This window comes from Frieseomelitta varia, unplaced genomic scaffold (genome assembly GCF_011392965.1).
Source record: "Frieseomelitta varia isolate USP_RPSP 00005682 unplaced genomic scaffold, Fvar_1.2 scaffold_214, whole genome shotgun sequence".
Classification (NCBI taxonomy): Eukaryota; Metazoa; Arthropoda; class Insecta; order Hymenoptera; family Apidae; genus Frieseomelitta; species Frieseomelitta varia.
This window is the reverse complement of record NW_025109906.1, coordinates 105,039-128,515: the sequence shown is the minus strand read 5'-3', so window position 1 is coordinate 128,515 and position 23,477 is coordinate 105,039. Positions and strand designations below refer to the sequence as shown.

Below are 23,477 nucleotides of genomic sequence, written 5' to 3'. Positions count from 1 at the left end.
CAGTATATGTGTTTTTCGGTAAATTTCATTTAATAATAATATAATATAACAATAACCTTCGCGGTATGTACATTAACGATATATTACAAACCAGTGTTTAATTTTTTTACTCATTCTGACGCATTTTCAGCGTTCAGAGTTCTAGATTGAAAAAAATATGTTTATTGCTATATGCATACGTATATGCATATATACACACACGTGTATACATAAATATATATATATATACATGTATATATATATATGTATAAATATACACATCGATACGTGTACGATTAATCTATATTACATTTTCAGTTTCTAGATTTTTTTTTTTTTACGAAGTACCTACTCTACATTTGTTAAAACATTATTAAAAAATAAAAAATATTTAACGATTTTTGTAAAGATGTAATTGTCACATATGTATAATTTTTATCGCATTTTTTTTGTTTGCATTACAACTAAATGTTCTTTCTGTTTCAATTTTGAAATTAACTGTGGTTAGATTGTTTAAAATTATATGTCCGAAAGTTCCAAATCAACGCTCAATATTCACAGCCTTGGCTCGTTCAATGTGCACGAGGTAATTCAATTCAATACATATATATATATACATAAAAATAAATTTCTTTGTTCACAAATTCTACGAAGAATAGTCACAACTTTACCAGCATTTAATAATTAGCAAATGTTATTTATGGTATGCTCATGAATGTACAATCGAGGTCTTAATAGTTCAACGTATTTAAATACTAAATCTGAAATAATTGTTAAACACAAAGAAAAATGTATAATTTAAACATAAATAAAGTTATTTGTTAAAGGCGTAGAAATATACATAGTAGTCATGACCATACCATTAGGACCGTGCAATATACCTTAAAGAACAAAACTTTAACATGACGAAATTTGATGTAATTTTTATAAAACCAAAAATTATAAGAGTAAATACTTCTTCTGACCACTATGGTCAAACTGTATATCCTAATATTTACAAAAGAAGCATAGTATTAGAAACTAATCTTTTAAGGACTTAAATGAACAATATCAACATTCGTTCCAGTGGAGGATGATATTTGTGACCTGAGCTGAAGATTCTCGCGTTTCAGTTGTGTTACAAGTTGTTTCAAAGCAGTTATTTCTTGCCGCAGTTTTTCATTATCGCGCAAGCATTGACCCAATCCTTGATTGGCTGTTCTTAATTCCGTTATATATTCGCAGGCCTTTGATAAAATTCCACCTTTACTCTGAAAAAAATCGTGGAAAATATATTATTGTTAAAGTTCCATGTAGCTGCAAATTTTACAAGTTCTAATTTAATACCTGAGTTTCATAATTTGCCTTTCCTTCACCACTACCACTGGCACTACCATTTGCACCAGCATTACACTCAGGGATAATTTTTCCCAATTTTGCAATCCAATTGTTTATTTTATCTCTTCGCCTACGTTCAACTTCATTGTGAGTGGCTCTTCTTCTGTCATCTCTCTAAAATGTATATTACAAATCAAACAAAATTCAAAGAGCTTTAAAAAATAAAGAAGACTTGTACCTTTTTCAAAACAGTAGTACAATTTCTTGGTGTCTCTATTTGTAGAGTAGTGGTCCTGGGAACCAGTGATCTAGATGTTTGAGCAGTAGTGAAAACATCGTTGGCATTTCCAATAACATAGAACTGGCCATTTAATGGAGATGTTAGGACTTGTACGGTATTACTTCCTGGTTGAGTAACTGGCAGTTCTATCTCATTCCCAGCAGTGGTGCCATTTACTTGGACTACTCTATATGCAAGAGCTTCTTGGTAACGCATTCCATCTTCCCCAACAGGTTCTCCTATCAATGATTCATAATTCGAATTTTTCAAAATTAATAATTCAATTGCTTGAAATCTACACTGATCAACCTCATTCTCTGGGTTACATTCTTTATTCCATAATTACAGAAAATTAATGACTTTACAAACATTACTTTTTGCTTTCAATTTGCTTTGCAATTTATATCATGCAATCAATAAACTTACGGAAGTAAACCATTTGCTTGTTTTATATGTAAATACTTAGACAAAAGCAAAAAGTATAATCGATCAATTTGACTCTTGAAAATAAAATGCAACTTTTAATCGTGTACTTGAACATTAATTTTTGCAATATAAACATTCTAAAAAGTATATTTATTTACCTTCGCAATCCACGATTTCCGCTTCCTCAATAACAATGCCCGTGCCCCCGTCATCCTTCGTGTTAACAGTACTGTAAAACAAACGTAAGCACGTTGAAGAATGGATATGTAACTTATCTATAGAGTTACGTCTATGCCTATTACTTCCACGACCGTTGTCCTAAGTCTTGTAAGTGCGCACTGTGCACTACGTGATGACCTTGAGGAGACCTCGAGCGAAACAGGAGGGATAGGTGTTCGCATTATCAGCCAGTCGATATTTAACATAAACACTACCTGACATCCTGTTGTTCGAGGTGCTGCTCCAAAATATCCATTTTTTTCTACCAAAAACGTTTGAATTTGTCAAAATTCACGTGAGCTGGTCACGGGACACGGCAACGAGGTCATGTGGTGCACAAGATGGCGATTCCTGACTATAACGTCATCTTACGTTGCTCAGATTCATCATCATCTTTAACTTCATTTATACCGATTGCTAATAACTACAATTTCTTCACAGACAAAAATATCTCGACAGCGAATAAAGCGCCAAACAATACAACAGTCAGCAACAAAGACGATTAATTTCTATATCTCACTGCTACGTGACAGTGACGTTAGCAAAAATAAATGAACTCAATTTCTAATTCCAAAAGACCATGATTACAACAATTACGATATCACAGTCTCAATTATATTCTAAGCATTACTAGTACTCTAAGTTAATAATACAATGGACGAATCAGTACTTCTAAAAATACTTAGTATTAGCATAGATACGGTATACTTTGTGAACGAGAAGGAATTACTGGCTGAAAACTCGCAAATTGTATTAGAAGAACACGATATTCCAGGAGATGTCACTTAATGTCATGCCGTTGTTCTCCTGACATAGAGATTTTACGAAAAATATTCAAGCTGGAATATTTTGTGAACGAGATCGAACATATAGGTGAGTATACGCAATTTGTATCAGGAGAATATAAGGCTCGAGGAAGTGGGCGCCGATGAGTACTACTCCTGATTCAAAGGTTATTCGAAACATTTTTCAAGCTAGAGCATGTCGTGAATGCGACGGCATATCTGGGTGAGTATTCGAATTTTGTATCAAGAGAACATGACACTCGAGAAGGTCGCACGACATCGCCCGCTGATGAGCGGTTCTCCTGATACAGAGGTTTTTTGAAAAATTTTGAGGTTGGAATTTCTCGTGAATGAGGAGGAATAGCTGGCTGAAAATTCGTATTCTGTATCGGGAGAACATGGTTCTCGAGAAGGTGGCACGACATCGCCCGAGAATGAGCGGTTCTCCTGATACAGAGGTTTTTTGAAAAACGTTGAACCTGGAATGACTCGTGAATGAGGAGGAATAGCTGGCTGAAAATTCGTAATTTGTATCAGGAGAACATGACACTCGAGAAGGTGGCACGACATCGCCCGCAAATCAGGGTTTCTCCTGATACAGACGTTTTTGCAAAAATTTTGAAGATGGAATATCTCGTGTATCAGGACGAATACCTGGCTGAAAATTCGTATTTTGCATCAGGATACCATGATTCTCGAGGAGGTGTAACGACATCGCACACGAATGAGCGGTTTTCCTAATACAGAGGTTTTTCGAAAAACGTTGAACCTGGAATGAATCGTGAATGAGGAGGAATAGCTGGCTGAAAACTCGTACTTTGTATCGGGAGAACATGACACTCGTGAAGGTGGCACGACATCGCACGCAAATGAGCGGTTTTCCTGATACAGACGTTTTTCGATTAATATTGAGGCTGGAATGACTCGTGAATGAGGAGGAATAGCTGGCTGAAAACTCGTACTTTGTATCGGGAGAACATGACACTCGTGAAGGTGGCACGACATCGCACGCAAATGAGCGGTTTTCCTGATACAGACGTTTTTCGATTAATATTGAGGCTGGAATGACTCGTGAATGAGGAGGAATAGCTGGCTGAAAATTCGTACTTTGTTTCAGGAGAACATGACACTCGAGAAGGTGGCACGACATAGCCCGAGAATGGGCGGTTCTCCTGATACAGAGGTTTTTCGAAAAATTTTGAAGATGGAATGACTCGTGAATGAGGTTGAATAGCTGGGTGAAAATTCGTACTTTGTATCAGGAGAACATGATACTACAGAAAGTGGCACGACATCGGCCGCTGATGTGCGGTTCTCCTGATACACAGGTTTTTCGAAGAACGTTGAACCTGGAATGACTCGTGAATGAGGAGGAATAGCTGGCTGAAATCTCGTATTCTGTATCAGGAGAACATGGCACTCGAGGAGGTGGCACGACATCGGCGGCTGATGTGCGGTTCTCCTGATACAGAGGTTTTTCGAAGAACGTTGATCCTGGAATGACTCGTGAATGAGGAGGAATAGCTGGCTGAATATTCGTATTCTGTACCAGGAGAACATGGCACTCGATAAGGTGGCTCGACATCGGCCGCTGATGAGAGGTTCTCCTGATACAGCGGTTTTTCGAAAAACATTGAAGCTGGAATTTCTCGTGAATGAGGAGGAATAGCTGGCTGACAATTCGTATTCTGTATCAGGAGAAAATGACACTCGAGGAGGTGGCACGACATAGCCCGCGAATGAGTGGTTCTCCTGATACAGACGTTTTTCGATAAATATAGAACCTGGAATTTCTCGTGAATGAGGAGGAATAGCTGGCTGAAAATTAGCATTCTGTATCAGGAGAACATGACACTCGAAAAGGTGGCACCACATCGCCCGCGGGTGAGCGGTTCTCCTGATACAGAGGTTTTTCGAAAAATTTGAAGATGGAATGACTCGTGAATGAAGAGGAATAGCTGGCTGAAAAATCGTATTCTGTATCAGGAGAACATGGCACTGGAGAAGGTGGCACGACATCGGCCGCTGATGTGCGGTTCTCCTGATACACAGGTTTTTCGAAGTACGTTGAACCTGGAATGACTCGTGAATGAGGAGGAATAGCAGGCTGAAATCTCGTATTCTGTATCAGGAGAACATGACACTCGAGAAGGTGGTACGACATCGCCCGCTGCTGAGCGGTTCTCCTGATACAGAGGTTTTTCGAAAAATATCGAAGCTGGAATTTCTCGTGAATGAGAAGGAATAGCTGGCTGAAAATTCGTATTCTGTATCAGGAGAACATGACACTCGAGAAGGTGGCACGACATCGGCCGAAAATGAGCGGTTCTCCTGACACAGAGGTTTTTCGAAAAATTTTGAAGATGGAATATCTCATCTATGAGGACGAATAGCTAGCTGACAATTCGTATTTTGCATCAGGATACCATGATTCTCGAGGAGGTGTAACGACATCGCACGCGGATGAGCGGTTTTCCTAATACAGAGGTTTTTCGAAAAACGCTGAACCTGGAATGACTCGTGAATGAGGAGGAATAGCTGGCTGAAAATTCGTACTTTGTATCAGGAGAACATGACACTCGAGAAGGTGGCACGACATCGCCCGCGGATGAGCGGTTCTCCTGATACAGAGGTTTTCCGAAAAATTTTGCAGATGGAATATCTCATCTATGAGGACGAATAGCTGGCTGACAATTCGTATTCTGTATCAGGAAAATATGTCACTCAAGAAGGTGACACGACATAGCCCGCGAATGAGGGATTCTCCTGATACATAAGTTTTTCGAAAAACGTTGAACCTGGAATGACTCGTGAATAAGGAGGAATAGCTGGCTGAAAATTCGTACTTTGTATCAGGAGAACATGACACTCGAGAAGGTGGCACGACATAGCCCGCGAATGCGGGGTTCTCTCCTGATACAGACGTTTTTCGATAAATATTGAAGCTGGAATGACTCGTGAATGAGGAGGACTAGCTGGCTGAAGACTCGTACTTTGTATCGGGAGAACATGACACTCGTGAAGGTGGCACGATATCTCCCGCGGATGAGCGGTTCTCCTGAAACACAGGTATCTCCAAAAACGTTGAAGCTGGAATGACTCGTGAATGAGGAGGAATAGCTGGCTGAAAATTTGTATTTTGTATCAGGAGAACATGCCACACGAGAAAGTGGCACGACATCACCCGCGGATGAGTGGTTCCCCTGATACAGAGGTTTTTCGAGAAATATTGAAGATGGAATATCTCGTGTATGAGGCCGAATAGCTGGCTGACAATTCGTATTCTATATCAGGAGAATATGACACTCGAGAAGGTGGCACGACATAGCCCGCGAATGAGGGGTTCTACTGATAAATAGGTTTTTCGAAAAACGTTGAACCCGGAATGACTCGCGAATGAGGAGGTATACCTGGCTGAAAATTCGTACTTTGTATCAGGAGAACATGACACTCGAGAAGGTGGCACGACATCGCCCGCGGATGAGCTGTTCTCCTGATACAGACGTATTTCGAAAAATTTTGATGATTGAATATCTCGTGTATGAGGACGAATAGCTGGCTGACAATGCGAATTTTGTATCAGGAGAACATGACACTCGAGAAGGTGGCACGACATAGCCCGCGAATGAGTGGTTCTCCTGATACAGACGTTTTTCGAAAAATATAGAACCTGGAATTTCTCGTGAATGAGGAGGAATAGCTGGCTGAAAATTAGCATTCTGTATCAGGAGAACATGACACTCGAGAAGGTGGCACGACATCGCTCGCTCCTGAGCGGTTCTCCTGATACAGAGGTTTTTCGAAAAATATAGAAGCTGGAATTTCTCGTGAATGAGGAGGTATAGCTGGCTGAAAATTCGTATTCTGTATCAGGAGAACATGACACTCGAGAAGGTGGCACGACATCGGCCGCTGATGAGCGGTTCTCCTGATACAGACATTTTTCTAAAAATTTTGAAGCTGAAATATCTCGTGTATGAAGGCGAATAGCTGGCCGAAAATTCGTATTTTGTACCAGGCGGACATGCCACACGAGAAAGTGGCACGACATCACCCGCGGATGAGTGGTTCCCCTGATACAGAGGTTTTTCGAAAAATATTGAAAATGGAATATCTCGTGTATGAGGCCGAATAGCTGGCTGACAATTCGTATTCTATATCAGGAGAATATGACACTCGAGAAGGTGGCACGACATAGCCCGCGAATGAGGGGTTCTCCTGATACATAGGTTTTTCGAAAAACGTTGAACCCGGAATGACTCGCGAATGAGGAGGTATACCTGGCTGAAAATTCGTACTTTGTATCAGGAGAACATGACACTCGAGAAGGTGGCACGACATCGCCCGCGGATGAGCTGTTCTCCTGATACAGACGTATTTCGAAAAATTTTGATGATTGAATATCTCGTGTATGAGGACGAATAGCTGGCTGACAATGCGAATTTTGTATCAGGAGAACATGACACTCGAGAAGGTGGCACGACATAGCCCGCGAATGAGTGGTTCTCCTGATACAGACGTTTTTCGAAAAATATAGAACCTGGAATTTCTCGTGAATGAGGAGGAATAGCTGGCTGAAAATTAGCATTCTGTATCAGGAGAACATGACACTCGAAAAGGTGGCACCACATCGCCCGCGGGTGAGCGGTTCTCCTGATACAGAGGTTTTTCGAAAAACGTTGAACCTGGAATGACTCGTGAATGAGGAGGAACAGCTGGCTGAAAATTCGTAATTTGTACCAGGAGAACATGCCACTAGAGAAAGTGGCACGACATCGCCCGCTGCTGAGCGGTACTCCTGATACATAGGTTTTTCGGAATACGTTGAACCTGGAATGACTCGTGAATGTGGAGGAATAGCTGGCTGAAAATTCATACTTTGTATCAGGAGAACATGACACTCGAGAAGGTGGCACGACATCTCTCGCTCCTGAGCGGTTCTCCTGATATAGACGTTTTTCGAAAAATTTTGAAGATGGAATATCTCGTGTATGAGGACGGATAGCTGGCTGACAATTCGTATTCTGTATCAGGAGAACATGACACTCGAGAAGGTGGCACGACTTCGGCCGCTGATGAGCGGTTCTCCTGATACAGACGTTTTTCGGGAAAGCTCGAAGATGGAATATCTCATGTATGAGGATGAATAGCTGGCTGAAAATTCGTACTTTATATGAGGAAGATATGACACTCGAGAAGGTGGCACGACATCGCCAGCGGATGAGCGGTTCTCCTGACACAGAGGTTTTTCGAAAAATTTTGAAGCTGGAATTTCTCGTGAATGAAGAGGAATAGCTGGCTGAAAATTCGTATTCTGTATCAGGAGAACATGGCACTGGAGAAGGTGGCACGACATCGGCCGCTGATGTGCGGTTCTCCTGATACACAGGTTTTTCGAAGTACGTGGAACCTGGAATGACTCGTGAATGAGGAGGAATAGCAGGCTGAAATCTCGTATTCTGTATCAGGAGAACATGACACTCGAGAAGGTGGTACGACATCGCCCGCTGCTGAGCGGTTCTCCTGATACAGAGGTTTTTCGAAAAATATCGAAGCTGGAATTTCTCGTGAATGAGGAGGAATAGCTGGCTGAAAATTCGTATTCTGTATCAGGAGAACATGACACTCGAGAAGGTGGCACGACATCGGCCGAAAATGAGCGGTTCTCCTGACACAGAGGTTTTTCGAAAAATTTTGAAGCTTGAATTTCTCGTGAATGAGGAGGAATAGCTTGCTGAAAATTAGTATTCCGTATCAGGAGAACATGACACTCGAAAAGGTGGCACGACATCGGCCGCGAATGCGGGGTTCTCTCCTGATACAGACGTTTTCCGAAAAATTTTGAAGATGGAATATCTCATCTATGAGGACGAATAGCTAGCTGACAATTCGTATTTTGCATCAGGATACCATGATTCTCGAGGAGGTGTAACGACATCGCACGCGGATGAGCGGTTTTCCTAATACAGAGGTTTTTCGAAAAACGCTGAACCTGGAATGACTCGTGAATGAGGAGGAATAGCTGGCTGAAAATTCGTACTTTGTATCAGGAGAACATGACACTCGAGAAGGTGGCACGACATCGCCCGCGGATGAGCGGTTCTCCTGATACAGAGGTTTTCCGAAAAATTTTGCAGATGGAATATCTCATCTATGAGGACGAATAGCTGGCTGACAATTCGTATTCTGTATCAGGAAAGTATGTCACTCAAGAAGGTGACACGACATAGCCCGCGAATGAGGGATTCTCCTGATACATAAGTTTTTCGAAAAACGTTGAACCTGGAATGACTCGTGAATAAGGAGGAATAGCTGGCTGAAAATTCGTACTTTGTATCAGGAGAACATGACACTCGAGAAGGTGGCACGACATAGCCCGCGAATGCGGGGTTCTCTCCTGATACAGACGTTTTTCCATAAATATTGAAGCTGGAATGACTCGTGAATGAGGAGGACTAGCTGGCTGAAGACTCGTACTTTGTATCGGGAGAACATGACACTCGTGAAGGTGGCTCGATATCTCCCGCGGATGAGCGGTTCTCCTGAAACACAGGTATCTCCAAAAACGTTGAAGCTGGAATGACTCGTGAATGAGGAGGAATAGCTGGCTGAAAATTTGTATTTTGCATCAGGAGAACATGATTCTCGAGGAGGTGTATCGACATCGCCCGCGAATGAGTGGTTCTCCTGATACAGACGTTTTTCGAAAAATATAGAACCTGGAATTTCTCGTGAATGAGGAGGAATAGCTGGCTGAAAATTAGCATTCTGTATCAGGAGAACATGGCACTGGAGAAGGTGGCACGACATCGGCCGCTGATGTGCGGTTCTCCTGATACACAGGTTTTTCGAAGTACGTGGAACCTGGAATGACTCGTGAATGAGGAGGAATAGCAGGCTGAAATCTCGTATTCTGTATCAGGAGAACATGACACTCGAGAAGGTGGTACGACATCGCCCGCTGCTGAGCGGTTCTCCTGATACAGAGGTTTTTCGAAAAATATAGAAGCTGGAATTTCTCGTGAATGAGGAGGTATAGCTGGCTGAAAATTCGTATTCTGTATCAGGAGAACATGACACTCGAGAAGGTGGCACGACATCGGCCGAAAATGAGGGTTTCTCCTGGTACAGACATTTTTCGAAAAATATTGAAGATGGAATATCTCGTGTATGAGGCCGATTAGCTGGCTGACAATTCGTATTCTGTATCAGGAGAATATGACACTCGAGAAGGTGGCACGACATAGCCCGCGAATGAGGGTTTCTTTCCTGATACAGAGGTTTTTCGAAAAATTTTGAAGCTGGAATTTCCCGTGAATGAGGAGGAATATCTGGCTGACAATTCGTATTCTGTATCTGGAGAACATGACACTCGAGACGGTGGCACGACATCGGCCGCTGATGTGCGGTTCTCCTGATTCAGAGGTTTTTCGGAAAATTTTGAAGATGGAATATCTCGTGTATGAGGACGAATAGCTGCCTGACAATTCGTATTCTGTATCAGGAGAACATGACACTCGAGAAGGTGGCACGATATAGCCCGCGAATGAGGGGTTCTCTCCTAATACACGGGTATTTCCAAAAACCTTGAAGCTGGAATTTCTCGTGAATGAGGAGGAATAGCTGACTGAATATTAGTATTCTGTATCAGGAGAGCATGACAATCGAGAGGGTGGCACGACATCGCCCGCGGATGAGCGTTTCTCCTGATACAGAGGTTTTTCGAAAAATTTTGAAGATGGAATATCTCGTGTATGAGGACGAATAGCTGACTGCCAATTCGTATTCTGTATCAGGAGAATATGACACTCGAGGAGGTGGCACGACATAGCCCGCGAATGAGGGATTCTACTGATAAATAGGTTTTTCGAAAAACGTTGAACCGGGAATGACTCGTGAATGAAGAGGAATAGCTGGCTGAAAATTCGTACTTTGTATGAGGAGAACATGACATTCGAGAAGGTGGCACGACATCGCCCGCGGATGAGCGGTTCTCCTGATACAGAGGATTTTCGAAAAATTTTGAAGATGGAATGAATCGTGAATGAGGAGGAATAGCCGGCTGAAAATTCGTATTCTGTATAAGGAGAGCATGGCACTGGAGAAGGTGGCACGACTCGGCCGCTGCTGTGCGGTTCTCCTGATACAGAGGTTTTTCGAAGAACGTTGAACCTGGAATGACTCGTAAATGAGGAGGACTAGCTGGCTGAAAATTCGTATTCTGTATCAGGAGAACATGACACTCCAGAAGGTGGCACGACATCGGCCGCTGATGAGCGGCTCTCCTGATACATAAGTTTTTCGAAAAACTTTGAACCTGGAATGACTCGTGAATGAAGAGGAATAGCTGGCTGAAAATTCGTACTTTATATGAGGAGGATATGACACTCGAGAAGGTAGCACGACATCGCCCGCGGATGAGCGGTTCTCCTGATACAGAGATTTTTCGAAAAACGTAGAACCTGGAATGACTCGTGAATGTGGAGGAATAGCTGGCTGAAAATTTGTATTCTGTATCAGGAGAGCATGGCACTGGAGAAGGTGGCACGACATCGGCCGCTGATGTGCGGTTCTCCTGATACACATGTTTTTCGAAGAACGTTGAACCTGGAATGACTCGTGAATGAGGAGGAATAGCTGGCTGAAAACTCGTATTCTGTATCAGGAGAACATGACACTCGAGAAGGTGGCACGACATCGCACGCAAATGAGGGGTTCTCCTGATACACAGGTATTTCCAAAAACGTTGATGCTGGAATGACTCGTGAATGAGGAGGAATAGCTGGCTGAAAATTCGTATTCTGTATCAGGAGAACATGACACTCCAGAAGGTGGCACGACATCGGCCGCTGATGAGCGGTTCTCCTGATAGATAAGTTTTTCGAAAAATTTTGAAGATGCAATATCTCGTGAATAAGGTGGAATAGCTGGCTGAAAATTCGTATTCTGTATCAGGAGAACATTTCACTCGAGAAGGTGGCACGACTTCGGCCGCTGATGAGCGGTTCTTCTGATATAGACGTTTTTCGGAAAAGCTCGAAGATGGAATATCTCGTGTATGAGGATGAATAGCTGGCTGAAAATTCGTACTTTATATGAGGAGGATATGACNTTCGTATTCTGTATCAGGAGAACATGGCACTCGAGGAGGTGGCACGACATCGGCCGCTGATGTGCGGTTCTCCTGATACAGCGGTTTTTCGAAAAACATTGAAGCTGGAATTTCTCGTGAATGAGGAGGAATAGCTGGCTGAAAATTCGTATTGTGTATCAGGAGAACATGGCACTCGAGGAGGTGGCACGACATCGGCCGCTGATGTGCGGTTCTCCTGATACAGACGTTTTTCGGAAAAGCTCGAAGATGGAATATCTCGTGTATGAGGACGAATAGCTGGCTGAAAATTCGTATTTTGTATCAGGAGAACGTGACACTCGAGAAGGTGGCACGACATCGGCCGCGGATGTGCGTTTCTCCTAATCCAGAGGTTTTTCCAAAAATTTTGAAGCTGGAATTTCTCGTGAATAAGGTGGAATAGCTGGCTGAAAATTCGTATTCTGTATCAGGAGAACATGACACTCGAGAAGGTGGCACGACATCTGCCGCTGATGAGCGGTTCTCCTGATACAGAGGTTTTTCGAAAAATGTTGAAGATGGAATATCTCGTGTATGAGGACGAATATCTGGCTGGAAATTAGTATTCTGTACCAAGAGAACATGCCACTCGAGAAAGTGACACGACATCGCCCGCTGCTGAGCGGTACTCCTGATACATAGGTTTTTCGAAAAACGTTGAACCTGTAATGACTCGTGAATGTGGAGGAATAGCTGGCTGAAAATTCATACTTTGTATCAGGAGAACATGACACTCGAGAAGGTGGCACGACATCGCCCGCGGATGAGCGGTTCTCCTGATATAGAGGTTTTTCGAAAAATTTTGGAGATGGAATGACTCGTGAATGAGGAGGAATAGCTGGCTGAAAATTCGTACTTTGTATCAGGAGAGCATGATACTACAGAAAGTGGCACGACATCGCCCGCAAATGTGGGGTTCTCCTGATCCAGAAATTTTTCCAAAAATATTGAAGATGGAATATCTCGTGATTAAGGAGGAATAGCTGGCTGAAAATTCGTATTCTGTACCAGGAGAACATCGCACTCGAGAAGGTGGCTCGACATCGGCCGCTGATGAGCGGTTCTCCTGATACAGCGGTTTTTCGAAAAACTTTGAAGCTGGAATTTCTCGTGAATGAGGAGGAATAGCTGGCTGACAATGCGTATTCTGTATCAGGAGAACATGACACTCGAGGAGGTGGCACGATATAGCCCGCGAATGAGGGGTTCTCTCCTGATACAGACGTTATTCGATAAATATTGAAGCTGGAATGACTCGTGAATGAGGAGGACTAGCTGGCTGAAAACTCGTACTTTGTATCGGGAGAACATGACACTCGTGAAGGTGGCTCGACACCTCCCGCGAATGAGCGGTTCTCCTGATACACAGGTATTTCCAAAAACGTTGATGCTTTAATGACTCGTGAATGAGGAGGAATAGCTGGCTGAAAACTCGTACTTTGTATCAGGAGAACATGATACTACAGAAAGTGGCACGACAACGCCCGCAAATGTGGGGTTCTCCTGATACAGACATTTTGCCAAAAATTTTTAAGATGGAATATCTCGTGTATGAGGACGAATAGCCGGCTGCAAATTCGTATTTTGTATCAGGAGAACATGACAATCGATAAGGTGGCACGACATCGCCCGCGGATGAGCGTTTCTCATAATCCAGAGGTTTTTCGAAAAATTTTGAAGATGGAATATCTCGTGTATGAGGACGTATTCTGTATCAGGAGAATATGACACTCGAGAATGTGGCACGACATATCCCGCGAATGAGGGGTTCTCCTGATACATAGGTTTTTCGAAAAACGTTCAACCTGGTATGACTCGTGAATGGGGAGGAATAGCTGGCTGAAAATTCGTATTCTGTATCAGGAGAACATGGCACTCGAGGAGGTGGCACGGCATCGGCCGCTGATGTGCGGTTCTCCTGATACAGAGGTTTTTCCAAAAACATTGAAGATGGAATGACTCGTGAATGAGGAGGACTAGCTGACTGAAAATTCATATTCTGTATCAGGAGAACATGACACTCGAGAAGGTGGCACGACTTCGGCCGCTGATGAGCGGTTCTCCTGATACAGACGTTTTTCGGAAAAGCTCGAAGATGGAATATCTCGTGTATGAGGATGAATAGCTGGCTGAAAATTCGTACTTCATATGAGGAGGGTATGACACTCGAGAATGTGGCACGACATCGCCCGCGGATGAGCGGTTCTCCTGATACAGAGGTTTTTCGAAAAATTTTGAAGATGGAATGACTCGTGAATGAGGAGGAATAGCTGGCTGAAAATTCGTATTCTGTATCAGGAGAACATGGCACTCGAGGAGGTGGCACGACATCGGCCGCTGATGTGCGGTTCTCCTGATACAGAGGTTTCTCCAAAAACATTGAAGATGGAATGACTCGTGAATGAGGAGGAATAGCTGGCTGAAAATTCGTATTCTGTATCAGGAGAACATGGCACTCAAGGAGGTGGCACGACATCGGCCGCTGATGTGCGGTTCTCCTGATACAGAGGTTTCTCCAAAAACATTGAAGATGGAATGACTCGTGAATGAGGAGGAATAGCTGGCTGAAAATTCGTATTCTGTATCAGGAGAACATGGCACTCGATGAGGTGGCACGGCATCGGCCGCTGATGTGCGCTTCTCCTGATACAGAGGTTTTTCCAAAAACATTGAAGATGGAATGACTCGTGAATGAGGAGGAATAGCTGGCTGAAAATTCGTATTCTAAACCAGGAGAACATGGCACTCGAGAAGGTGGCTCGACATCGGCCGCTGATGAGCGGTTCTCCTGATACAGAGGTTTTTCGAAAAATTTTGAAGCTGTAATGACTCGTGAATGAGGAGGACTAGCTGGCTGAAAACTCGTACTTTGTATCAGGAGAATATGGCACTCCAGAAGGTGGCACGACATCTTCCGCGGATGAGCGGTTCTCCTGATATACAGGTATTTCCAAAAACGTTGAAGCTGGAATGACTCGTGAATGAGGAGGAATAGCTGGCTGAAAATTCGTATTCTGTATCAGGAGAACATGACACTCGAGAAGGTGGCACGACATCGGCCGCAAATGAGGGGTTCTCCTGGTACAGACATTTTTCCAAAAATTTTGAAGATGGAATATCTCGTGTATGAGGACGAATAGCTGGCTGAAAATTCGTATTTTGTACCAGGAGAACATGCCACTCGAGAAAGTGGCACGACATCGCCCGCTGCTGAGCGGTTCTCCTGATACAGAGGTTTTTCGAAAAATATAGAAGCTGGAATTTCTCGTGAATGAGGAGGAATAGCTGGCTGAAATTTCGTATTCTGTATCAGGAGAACATGACACTCGAGAAGGTGGCACGATATCGGGCGCAAATGAGGGGTTCTCCTGGTACAGACATTTTTCGAAAAATTTTGAAGATGTAATATCTCGTGTATGAGGACTAGTAGCTGGCTGAAAATTCGTATTTTGTATCAGGATAACATGACACTCAAGAAGGTGGCACGGCATCGGCCGCGGATGAGCGTTTCTCCTAATCCAGAGGTTTTTCCAAAAATTTTGAAGCTGGAATTTCTCGTGAATAAGGTGGAATAGCTGGCTGAAAATTCGTATTCTGTATCAGGAGAACATGGCACTGGAGAAGGTGGCACGACATCGGCCGCTGATGAGCGGTTCTCCTGATACAGACGTTTTTCGAAAAAGCTCGCAGATGGAATATCTCGTGTATGAGGACGAATAGCTGGCTGAAAATTCGTATTTTGTATCAGGAGAACGTGACACTCGAGAAGGGGGCACGACATCGGCCGCGGATGAGCGTTTCTCCTAATCCAGAGGTTTTTCCAAAAATTTTGAAGCTGGAATTTCTCGTGAATAAGGTGGAATAGCTGGCTGAAAATTCGTATTCTGTATCAGGAGATCATGACACTCGAGAAGGTGGCACGACTTCGGCCGCTGATGAGCGGTTCTCCTGATACAGACGTTTTTCGAAAAAGCTCGAAGATGGAATATCTCGTGTATGAGGATGAATAGCTGGCTGAAAATTCCTACTTTATATGAGGAGGATATGACACTCGAGAAGGTGGCACGACATCGGCCGCTGATGAGCGGTTCTCCTGATACAGAGGTTTTTCGAAAAATTTTGAAGCTGGAATTTCTCGTGAATGAGGAGGAATAGCTTGCTGAAAATTAGTATTCTGTATCAGGAGAACATGACACTCGAAAAGGTGGCACGACATCGCCCGCAAATGAGCTGTTCTCCTGATACAGACGTTTTTCGAAAAAGCTCGAAGATGGAATATCTCGTGTATGAGGATGAATAGCTGGCTGAAAATTCGTACTTTATATGAGGAGGATATGACACTCGAGAAGGTGGCACGACATCGCCCGCGGATGAGCGGTTCTCCTGATACAGAGGTTTTTCGAAAAATTTTGAAGCTGGAATTTCTCGTGAATGAGGAGGAATAGCTTGCTGAAAATTAGTATTCTGTATCAGGAGAACATGACACTCGAAAAGATGGCACGACATCGCCCGCAAATGAGATGTTCTCCTGATACAGAAGTTTTGTCGAAAGTTTTTGAAGCTGAAATAACTCGTGAGCGAGAAGGAATTGTTGGCTGAAAATTCGTATTTTGTATCAGGAGAACATAAAACTCGAGAAGGTGGCGCATCATCGAGCTCCAATGTGCGGTTCTCCTGATACAGGGATTTTTCGGTTAATTTTGAAGCTGGAACATCTCGTGTACGAGAAGGAATAGCTAGTTGAAAATTCGTATTAGGAGAACATGGCACTCGAGGAAGTGGCACGGTATTGCCCGTTGATAAGCGGTTTTCTTTATACAGAGGTTTTGTCGAAAATTTTTGGAGCTGAAATACCTCGTGTAGGAGAGGTAGTTCAGGGCTGAATAGTTGCATTTTTCGTCAGGAGAACATGTGACCTTAGTAAGTCGCACGACATGTGTCATTTGTACTTGTATCACTTGATATAATCACAGCCTTTCTTCACTTTTTAGTATTCATCACTTTTATGAGTTTCAAAAGTCAAATTTCTGGTGCATTCGCTAGTTCTTCAACTCACCATTTTTTAGTATGTCTGTATTTTAAGTCCCGGGTCACGAAAATCCGTAAGATTCTATTCGTATACCTTGTCTGTGATTTTCAATAAGCAATCACAGACCTCGTCTATGGCATGACGGCGTATTAAAGAACTATTGCATTACAGCATCCCCAAAAGAGGTATGTGTATGCTTCGTGTGTGACTAGTATAATGGTACAGATATGATGATTAAGTAAAGAAATTAAGAATCTGTTACGTTATTGTCAAATAGTGTATCTCCAGATTCCATAATACGGTTGATATCTAACATTATTGCATTTTATATTATGTATTTATATGTATGTAGGTCCGAAGAAGCTCTAATCCGTGTTTTACGATTTAATCATGGCTCTTTTTTTTCGTTGATAACTATAAGTCAGTGTTTATAAAAGGATCTTTTATTCATTGAAACTTGGACAAAATATATTCAGAATGACCTGTATGTAATTTCTACATATACATATATTCATAATATCTATTTTATTTAAAATTATGAAATTATTATTGATATTTGGATGAGAAATGTTTTATGCTGTTGCATCTCATTAATATGCAAGTTAGATGCTAATTCTAATCATATTAAGAACTTCAAAGGAATAAGACTTTTATATAAATAATCCCTTTTATTAAATGTTACTCATAATTATTTTTTGAGTAACAGAACTTCTTGAAAATTTGAAAGTCATTCCAAGGTTTATAGTAAATACGAATAGTAGTAACTGTAACTCATCCTACAATAGTTTGATTGGTCGACGAAATACGGTTCATCATGGAGTACGTCGGTACGTACTAACTTGACGATTTTCGTGTTTTTTATTAGCAATATTCAATCGATAAATATTTTTTGTTCTTATTTTTAATTATTTTAAAAAAAAATTAATATCTGCCTTGCAAAAAATATCGTACCAAAAAATATTAGTCGGTCAATTGTGTATGTTGGATTAATTTTCGTACGAACATTTATTTATATATTTCTACCTTAACTTTTTTATTAATATTATTCAAAGTAATTTTAAACGCTACAGAATTTGATATTTATACATTTCTTGACGAAGTGCATTCTCCCTGTTCTGACAAATATGTGTCATTTTAAACATAACCTTATCATTTGCAAAATTTTTCTTTTTCTGATTTATTCAATAGTTACGTTTTCACTATTTTTCTTATAATCGATTAAAGTATTATTAAAATCTTATAGAAATATGTGTTTTATAAGATCGTATTGAATTTGACACAATGATGTCAACATTTGTAATATATTAAGTTCCTTTTATTTTATAGATGCTGCAAAAAGTGAAAGCAACGACAAATCGTGTAACTCGACTTCTTGTGCTGAATTGCTATCAAACACAAATTCTAATGAAAATTTATTGGTAGAAACGAAAGATTCAACGTCAAAACATGAGATTGAAAATATACAAAAGATAGATAATAATATTGCAACTACCTCGCAAAATCCACCCCAAGAGAATATAGACTTTAAAGTGGTATATAATAAGCAAAGGATTAATATAAATTTTCCACTTGATGGCACAGTGGCGGAATTAAAAACTCATCTCCAAAATATCATATCTGTGCCACAAGCTATGCAAAAAGTTATGATTAAAGGATTAGCCAAAGATGAACAAACATTAAGAAATTTGGGGGTTACAAAAGGTAATTTTTATATAATACAATGTTGTACAATTAATATATAATACAATGTTTGCTCTTATGTGGACTGGCGTTCATTAAATATTTATTATATGCTCTATTATACAATTATATAATTTTTAAGGTGCCAAAGTCATGGTAGTAGGGTCAAAACTAGATGATGTATTAGCCATTTCGATTCCAACCAAACAGGATTTGTCAGATGAAGCTGCTTCCGCTACAAATAAAGAACCTTTATCTCAGCAAAAAATACATAGGAAAGTATTAGATAAAGGCATACCTGATGATGTGATGCCTGGTATATTAGATAGTAAGGTATGACTTATTCTCTTTAATGAAAACAATAATTGTTATTAAGTATTATATATTTTAACTTTATTGTTTTAAATTTTAGGAACCTCTACCAGAATTTCCATTGGCTGGCATGTTAAATAAATCCGGTGGTAAAGTTAGATTAACATTTAAATTGGAGCAAGATCAGCTTTGGATTGGTACAAAAGAAAGGACAGATAAAATACCTATGAATTCCATTAAAGGTGTACACAGTGAACCAATACATGATCATCCAGAGTATCATATCATGGTTTGTACTTAAAGATAAAGTGGTTTGCTCTAGTTTAATTCAAGTTTTCTGTGATCCATCTGCCAGTTCTTCACAGAGAATGAATTGACTGTTATGTTAATACTATTTGAAACATTTTTTAAAATTTTAGGCTATACAGCTAGGCACAACAGAAGCTTCGAGATATTGGATATATTGGGTTCCTGCACAGTACATATCGGCTATAAAAGATGCTATTCTTGGCAAGTGGTGCTACTTCTGATTGAACATTGATGAAAATTTTGGTCTATTCGAAAACAAAGCGTAATCAGGTGTAAGCATTGATACAAACACGACTGTACTAGTCACACGTTTTTAACAGTAAGTAATAACTTATTTTGCGTTGGATAATAACTGATATGTTTTAATAAAAATATTCTCTCTTTCTGTTAAAGAAATTTCCTTAGACGATTTTTAATTTTATTAAAAATAATAACAAAGATATTTTATAAAAATTGATATAATCATTGTTTCTAATAGCAAAAAAGAAATGTTTATACAATATTACGATTTCCGAATTATTGAAATCTTTTAATACATTGAAATAATGCTGTAACTGTAACCTTATTTTCTGTGAATTATATCATGTATAAGACTTGTAAATATAATAAGTTTTTTAACTATTATAAAAATACATTTACATTTAAAAAAAAAACATTTTATTATCTTAGGAAAAAAATTGTCATTTAAATGAACAGATCAAAGAATTTCAGCTTTTCTGTTTATTTAAATAGAAACACTTGAATCTTTAAAATAAAAGTGAAATGTTTGTAAAATTACATTTGTAGGAGGAAGTGAAGAAAGAAGTTATGATGTTGCATTTACAATCTTTTGAAGTTCGTCGAGAAATTATTCAACTTTTTACTAGATTTAATGACATTAAATGAGAAATTAAAATAATTTAGAGACAGATTGTTTCAAATCTGTTTTTATAAATGCAATTTATGTTCATTATTAAAACTGATTTTAAAAGTATTAGGTTCCAAAACAAATACGTTGCAAATTTGATTCGATTAAAAAAAAACAAAAGAGAACGAAATTATAAACATTTATTAGGTTACAATGAGCTAAGTTATCAAGAAATATAGTCCGCATTTAACACGAATAAAAAAAAAAATGCAATTCAGTACAATGAGTGGTACTGTTCGATTATGAAACAACGAATTTGTCGAAATACATTTGATATTGGCCTATATGTAAGACGTATGATAAAAATTGGTCAGGGCAATTAAGAATCGTCAGAAATTTCGCTGTGTAATAGAATTCAAGTGGATTGTATATCTCGACGAGCGTAAGTTAAATTATTACGTAATGTTAGTATTATAAGCTACTGTAAATTAGGTTTTATACTGTATAACATGTACAACTGAAGAAAGGAGAATCCAGAAAAACGACAAATCAAACTTGTATTTACCGTAATATCTACATGGAATTCATAACTATTTGCACATTCGAAAAATTATTTCAGTGTCCATTTAAAACAAGACTTGTACATCATGTTGTGTGATTTGATAAGAATAAACAATTTTAAGTCTTCTCTATCGTGAGTCTATATTTTCCTTTTTTTTTCCCCCTCTTACAAATTATATTAAAATATAATAAAATATAAATATTCACCATTTTTAAGTTATTCTACTAAATAAATTATAATAAATTAATTTTCAAGCTTTTAAACCGATTCTAACTTCTTACCCGCATCGTTACAGGGCATTTAGATTATCTTATGTTTGTGTGAACAGGAAACTTCCTATTATGGTTTTAAATTACTCGAGGCGAAACAAGTCGTTTTGCCGAATTTACTCTATTTGAAATTAAAAAAAGATAATAGAATAAGAATTGTTCAATATAGCTTCACCCAAATCAAAATATTTTGTATATTTCACAAGTAATACAAACCTTCACATTTCGATGAAATATATGTAAATGGTTCAAGGTTTAATATAGTGCTTGTGTGCGTGTATATGCCAAGAGAATACATATAACACAATTTGTGGAAATCTGTTTCTGCAATATCACTGGCCATTTAAATTAACTAGTGCCAATTCAAACTGTGTCTTGTATCATTTTTCACAAATAATGAAATATCTCGTTAATTTGTCATTATTGACTGATATCTAACCAACATTTAAGATACATGTTCCATACAATCAGACAATGCTATTCTCTGTGGTAGAAAATCCATGATTTAATGAATAAAGTGATTATGAATTAAGCAAAGTGCTAAAAATAAGAAATAAGTTTTAAAGAAATGGACAGAGAAACAATGAATTTAATCCTATGTTCATCGCTGCGGGATTAATGTTGTCATTAATTTGAAATATGAATATTATCTTCTAAATAGATAAATATAAAAAAAAAAAGAACGTCTAATACTAATGGTTACTTGAATCTACATAAAATTCTGAATCATTTGCTCTGCTAGTAATGGAAGAAAGTGATAATATTTTAGAAGATATAGAAGGAGCATTTCTAGCTTTAACCGAGAGCTTTCTGGAACAAGGTGCATCACTAGTAGATCTTAAGTCTGCTAGTCTAGGAAATAATATAAAGAATAAAAAGAACCATCTCTTATATCACTTGTGCTCTAAAAAGGTTCTTCTTGCCTTATTGACACCGATATTTTGTAGCATACTTTTTAAATATTTATATTTTGATATAATCAGAAGTGTTCGTGAAACTAGATGCTTAATACCAAATAATTATTTTATATGGGAATTTACAAGGCCAATATCAAATTGTGATTATTGTCAGGGTGTTACTTCTGCATTGATCTTGCCAAATTTAACAAGAGATGAATTCAAACAATATGCTTATTCCTCTAGACCTATGGTGATAAAACATGCTGCAAGTCATTGGCCAGCTTCAAAGGTATTTAGCTGGAAATTCTTCAAAGATTTATATGAGAATACTGATGGTGCTTATGATTCAGTAGATGAATGTCAGTTCTTGCATTTTAAAAGTAATCTCACTAATTTGCGCGATGTTTTTGCAATGAGTGAGGAAAGAGCTATGCAACATAATAATAAAGATCCTTGGTATGTTGGTTGGAAAAATTGTCACCTTCAGATTTTGGACATTATGAAACAATATTACAATGTACCTCATTTTTTACCAGAGGATGCAGAGGTTCCTTATTCCAATTATGTTTTTTTGGGATATGAAGAAGGTGCTATTATGCATGTATGTATAATAATAATACATGCATATTTATTTTTAATTAATTTTTAATTAATCACAGACTTTTTTTATAGCTAGATTATATCTCACGTCTAATGTGGCAAGGGCAAATTATAGGCAATAAAACATGGAGTATCGCTCCAACTCCAGAATGTGATACTGTTTGTATGCGTTTCAATTTTACTGTTTATGCTGGGGACATCGTTCTGTTAGATACAAGAATTTGGTATCATAGCACTTATGTTGAAGGAGGAAACTTCAGTTTAACAGTCACCTCAGAATATGGATAGATTTTTATATATAATGCAAAATTGTATTTGAACAATTTTATAGACTACATAGATAGCATTCTATGGAGTAAAAAATTTTATATTATTTTATCATGTTGAAAGATTTGCATTAAAATTATTGCATTATATTAATATTTAATTAAATATATATAAAATTTTTACATGTACAAAAACTTTATATATATTATGGGACATACTATCGATGAGTAGTATTATATTATTTATATACAAAATTCTTATCTAGCAAAATATTTAAAGATGCCATTTTTAATTATAAATATATGTGTATATATATAAATACCATATATATTTATTAATGTATAGATTAAAATGTATAAAAGATTAAATTTCGCAATATTTTAGATTGTATATTCCAATTATTATAAAGTTACATACAATTATTGGATATTTATTGGTTTTGCCATAGTTAAAACTAGTCGAAATAAAAGTTATAGAATATTTTGGGTACTACTGACACAAATGAAATAACAATATAACTGCCATTATACATTTCAAATTATTTTTGTATTCGTACAATTGCAT

General features: G+C 39.0%; 3 protein-coding genes and 2 long non-coding RNA genes across 7 annotated transcripts; 2 read left to right on the top strand and 3 right to left on the bottom strand.

The window, feature by feature from the left end:
• Positions 1 to 9: 9 nt before the first annotated feature.
• Positions 10 to 2,585, bottom strand: LOC122527290 (upstream stimulatory factor 1-like). 2 transcript variants are annotated; one of them, XM_043651321.1, is made up of 5 exons: positions 2,437 to 2,585; positions 2,161 to 2,231; positions 1,535 to 1,815; positions 1,306 to 1,470; positions 10 to 1,229 (listed from the first exon to the last, which is right to left on the bottom strand). In XM_043651321.1, the coding sequence occupies exons 1-5, from the start codon at positions 2,475 to 2,477 to the stop codon at positions 1,008 to 1,010; spliced, it is 780 nt and encodes a 259-aa protein (XP_043507256.1). In that variant the 5' UTR covers positions 2,478 to 2,585; the 3' UTR covers positions 10 to 1,007. The 2 variants fall into 2 exon arrangements, with proteins under 2 accessions (XP_043507256.1, XP_043507257.1); XM_043651322.1 differs by having other exon boundaries at positions 2,305 to 2,579.
• A 15,277-nt stretch (positions 2,586 to 17,862) lies between these two features.
• On the top strand, positions 17,863 to 21,004 carry LOC122527263 (ubiquitin domain-containing protein UBFD1-like). 2 transcript variants are annotated; one of them, XR_006306313.1, is made up of 6 exons: positions 17,863 to 17,995; positions 18,495 to 18,869; positions 18,991 to 19,181; positions 19,261 to 19,449; positions 19,580 to 19,788; positions 20,256 to 21,004. XR_006306313.1 is itself a non-coding variant. In XM_043651276.1 (5 exons), the coding sequence occupies exons 1-5, from the start codon at positions 17,983 to 17,985 to the stop codon at positions 19,688 to 19,690; spliced, it is 879 nt and encodes a 292-aa protein (XP_043507211.1). In that variant the 5' UTR covers positions 17,863 to 17,982; the 3' UTR covers positions 19,691 to 21,004. The 2 variants fall into 2 exon arrangements, 1 of the variants encoding a protein (XP_043507211.1); XM_043651276.1 differs by having other exon boundaries at positions 19,580 to 21,004.
• On the bottom strand, positions 18,923 to 21,020 carry LOC122527268. The gene is made up of 2 exons (XR_006306314.1): positions 20,882 to 21,020; positions 18,923 to 19,083 (listed from the first exon to the last, which is right to left on the bottom strand). It is a non-coding gene; the product is annotated as an uncharacterized LOC122527268 (long non-coding RNA).
• Positions 21,021 to 21,153: 133 nt separating this feature from the next.
• LOC122527269 lies at positions 21,154 to 21,441 on the bottom strand. Its single transcript, XR_006306315.1, has 2 exons — positions 21,364 to 21,441; positions 21,154 to 21,266 (listed from the first exon to the last, which is right to left on the bottom strand). It is a non-coding gene; the product is annotated as an uncharacterized LOC122527269 (long non-coding RNA).
• LOC122527261 lies at positions 21,212 to 23,071 on the top strand. The gene is made up of 2 exons (XM_043651273.1): positions 21,212 to 22,647; positions 22,719 to 23,071. The coding sequence occupies exons 1-2, from the start codon at positions 21,892 to 21,894 to the stop codon at positions 22,932 to 22,934; spliced, it is 972 nt and encodes a 323-aa protein (XP_043507208.1). The 5' UTR covers positions 21,212 to 21,891; the 3' UTR covers positions 22,935 to 23,071.
• The last annotated feature ends 406 nt before the right edge of the window (positions 23,072 to 23,477 follow it).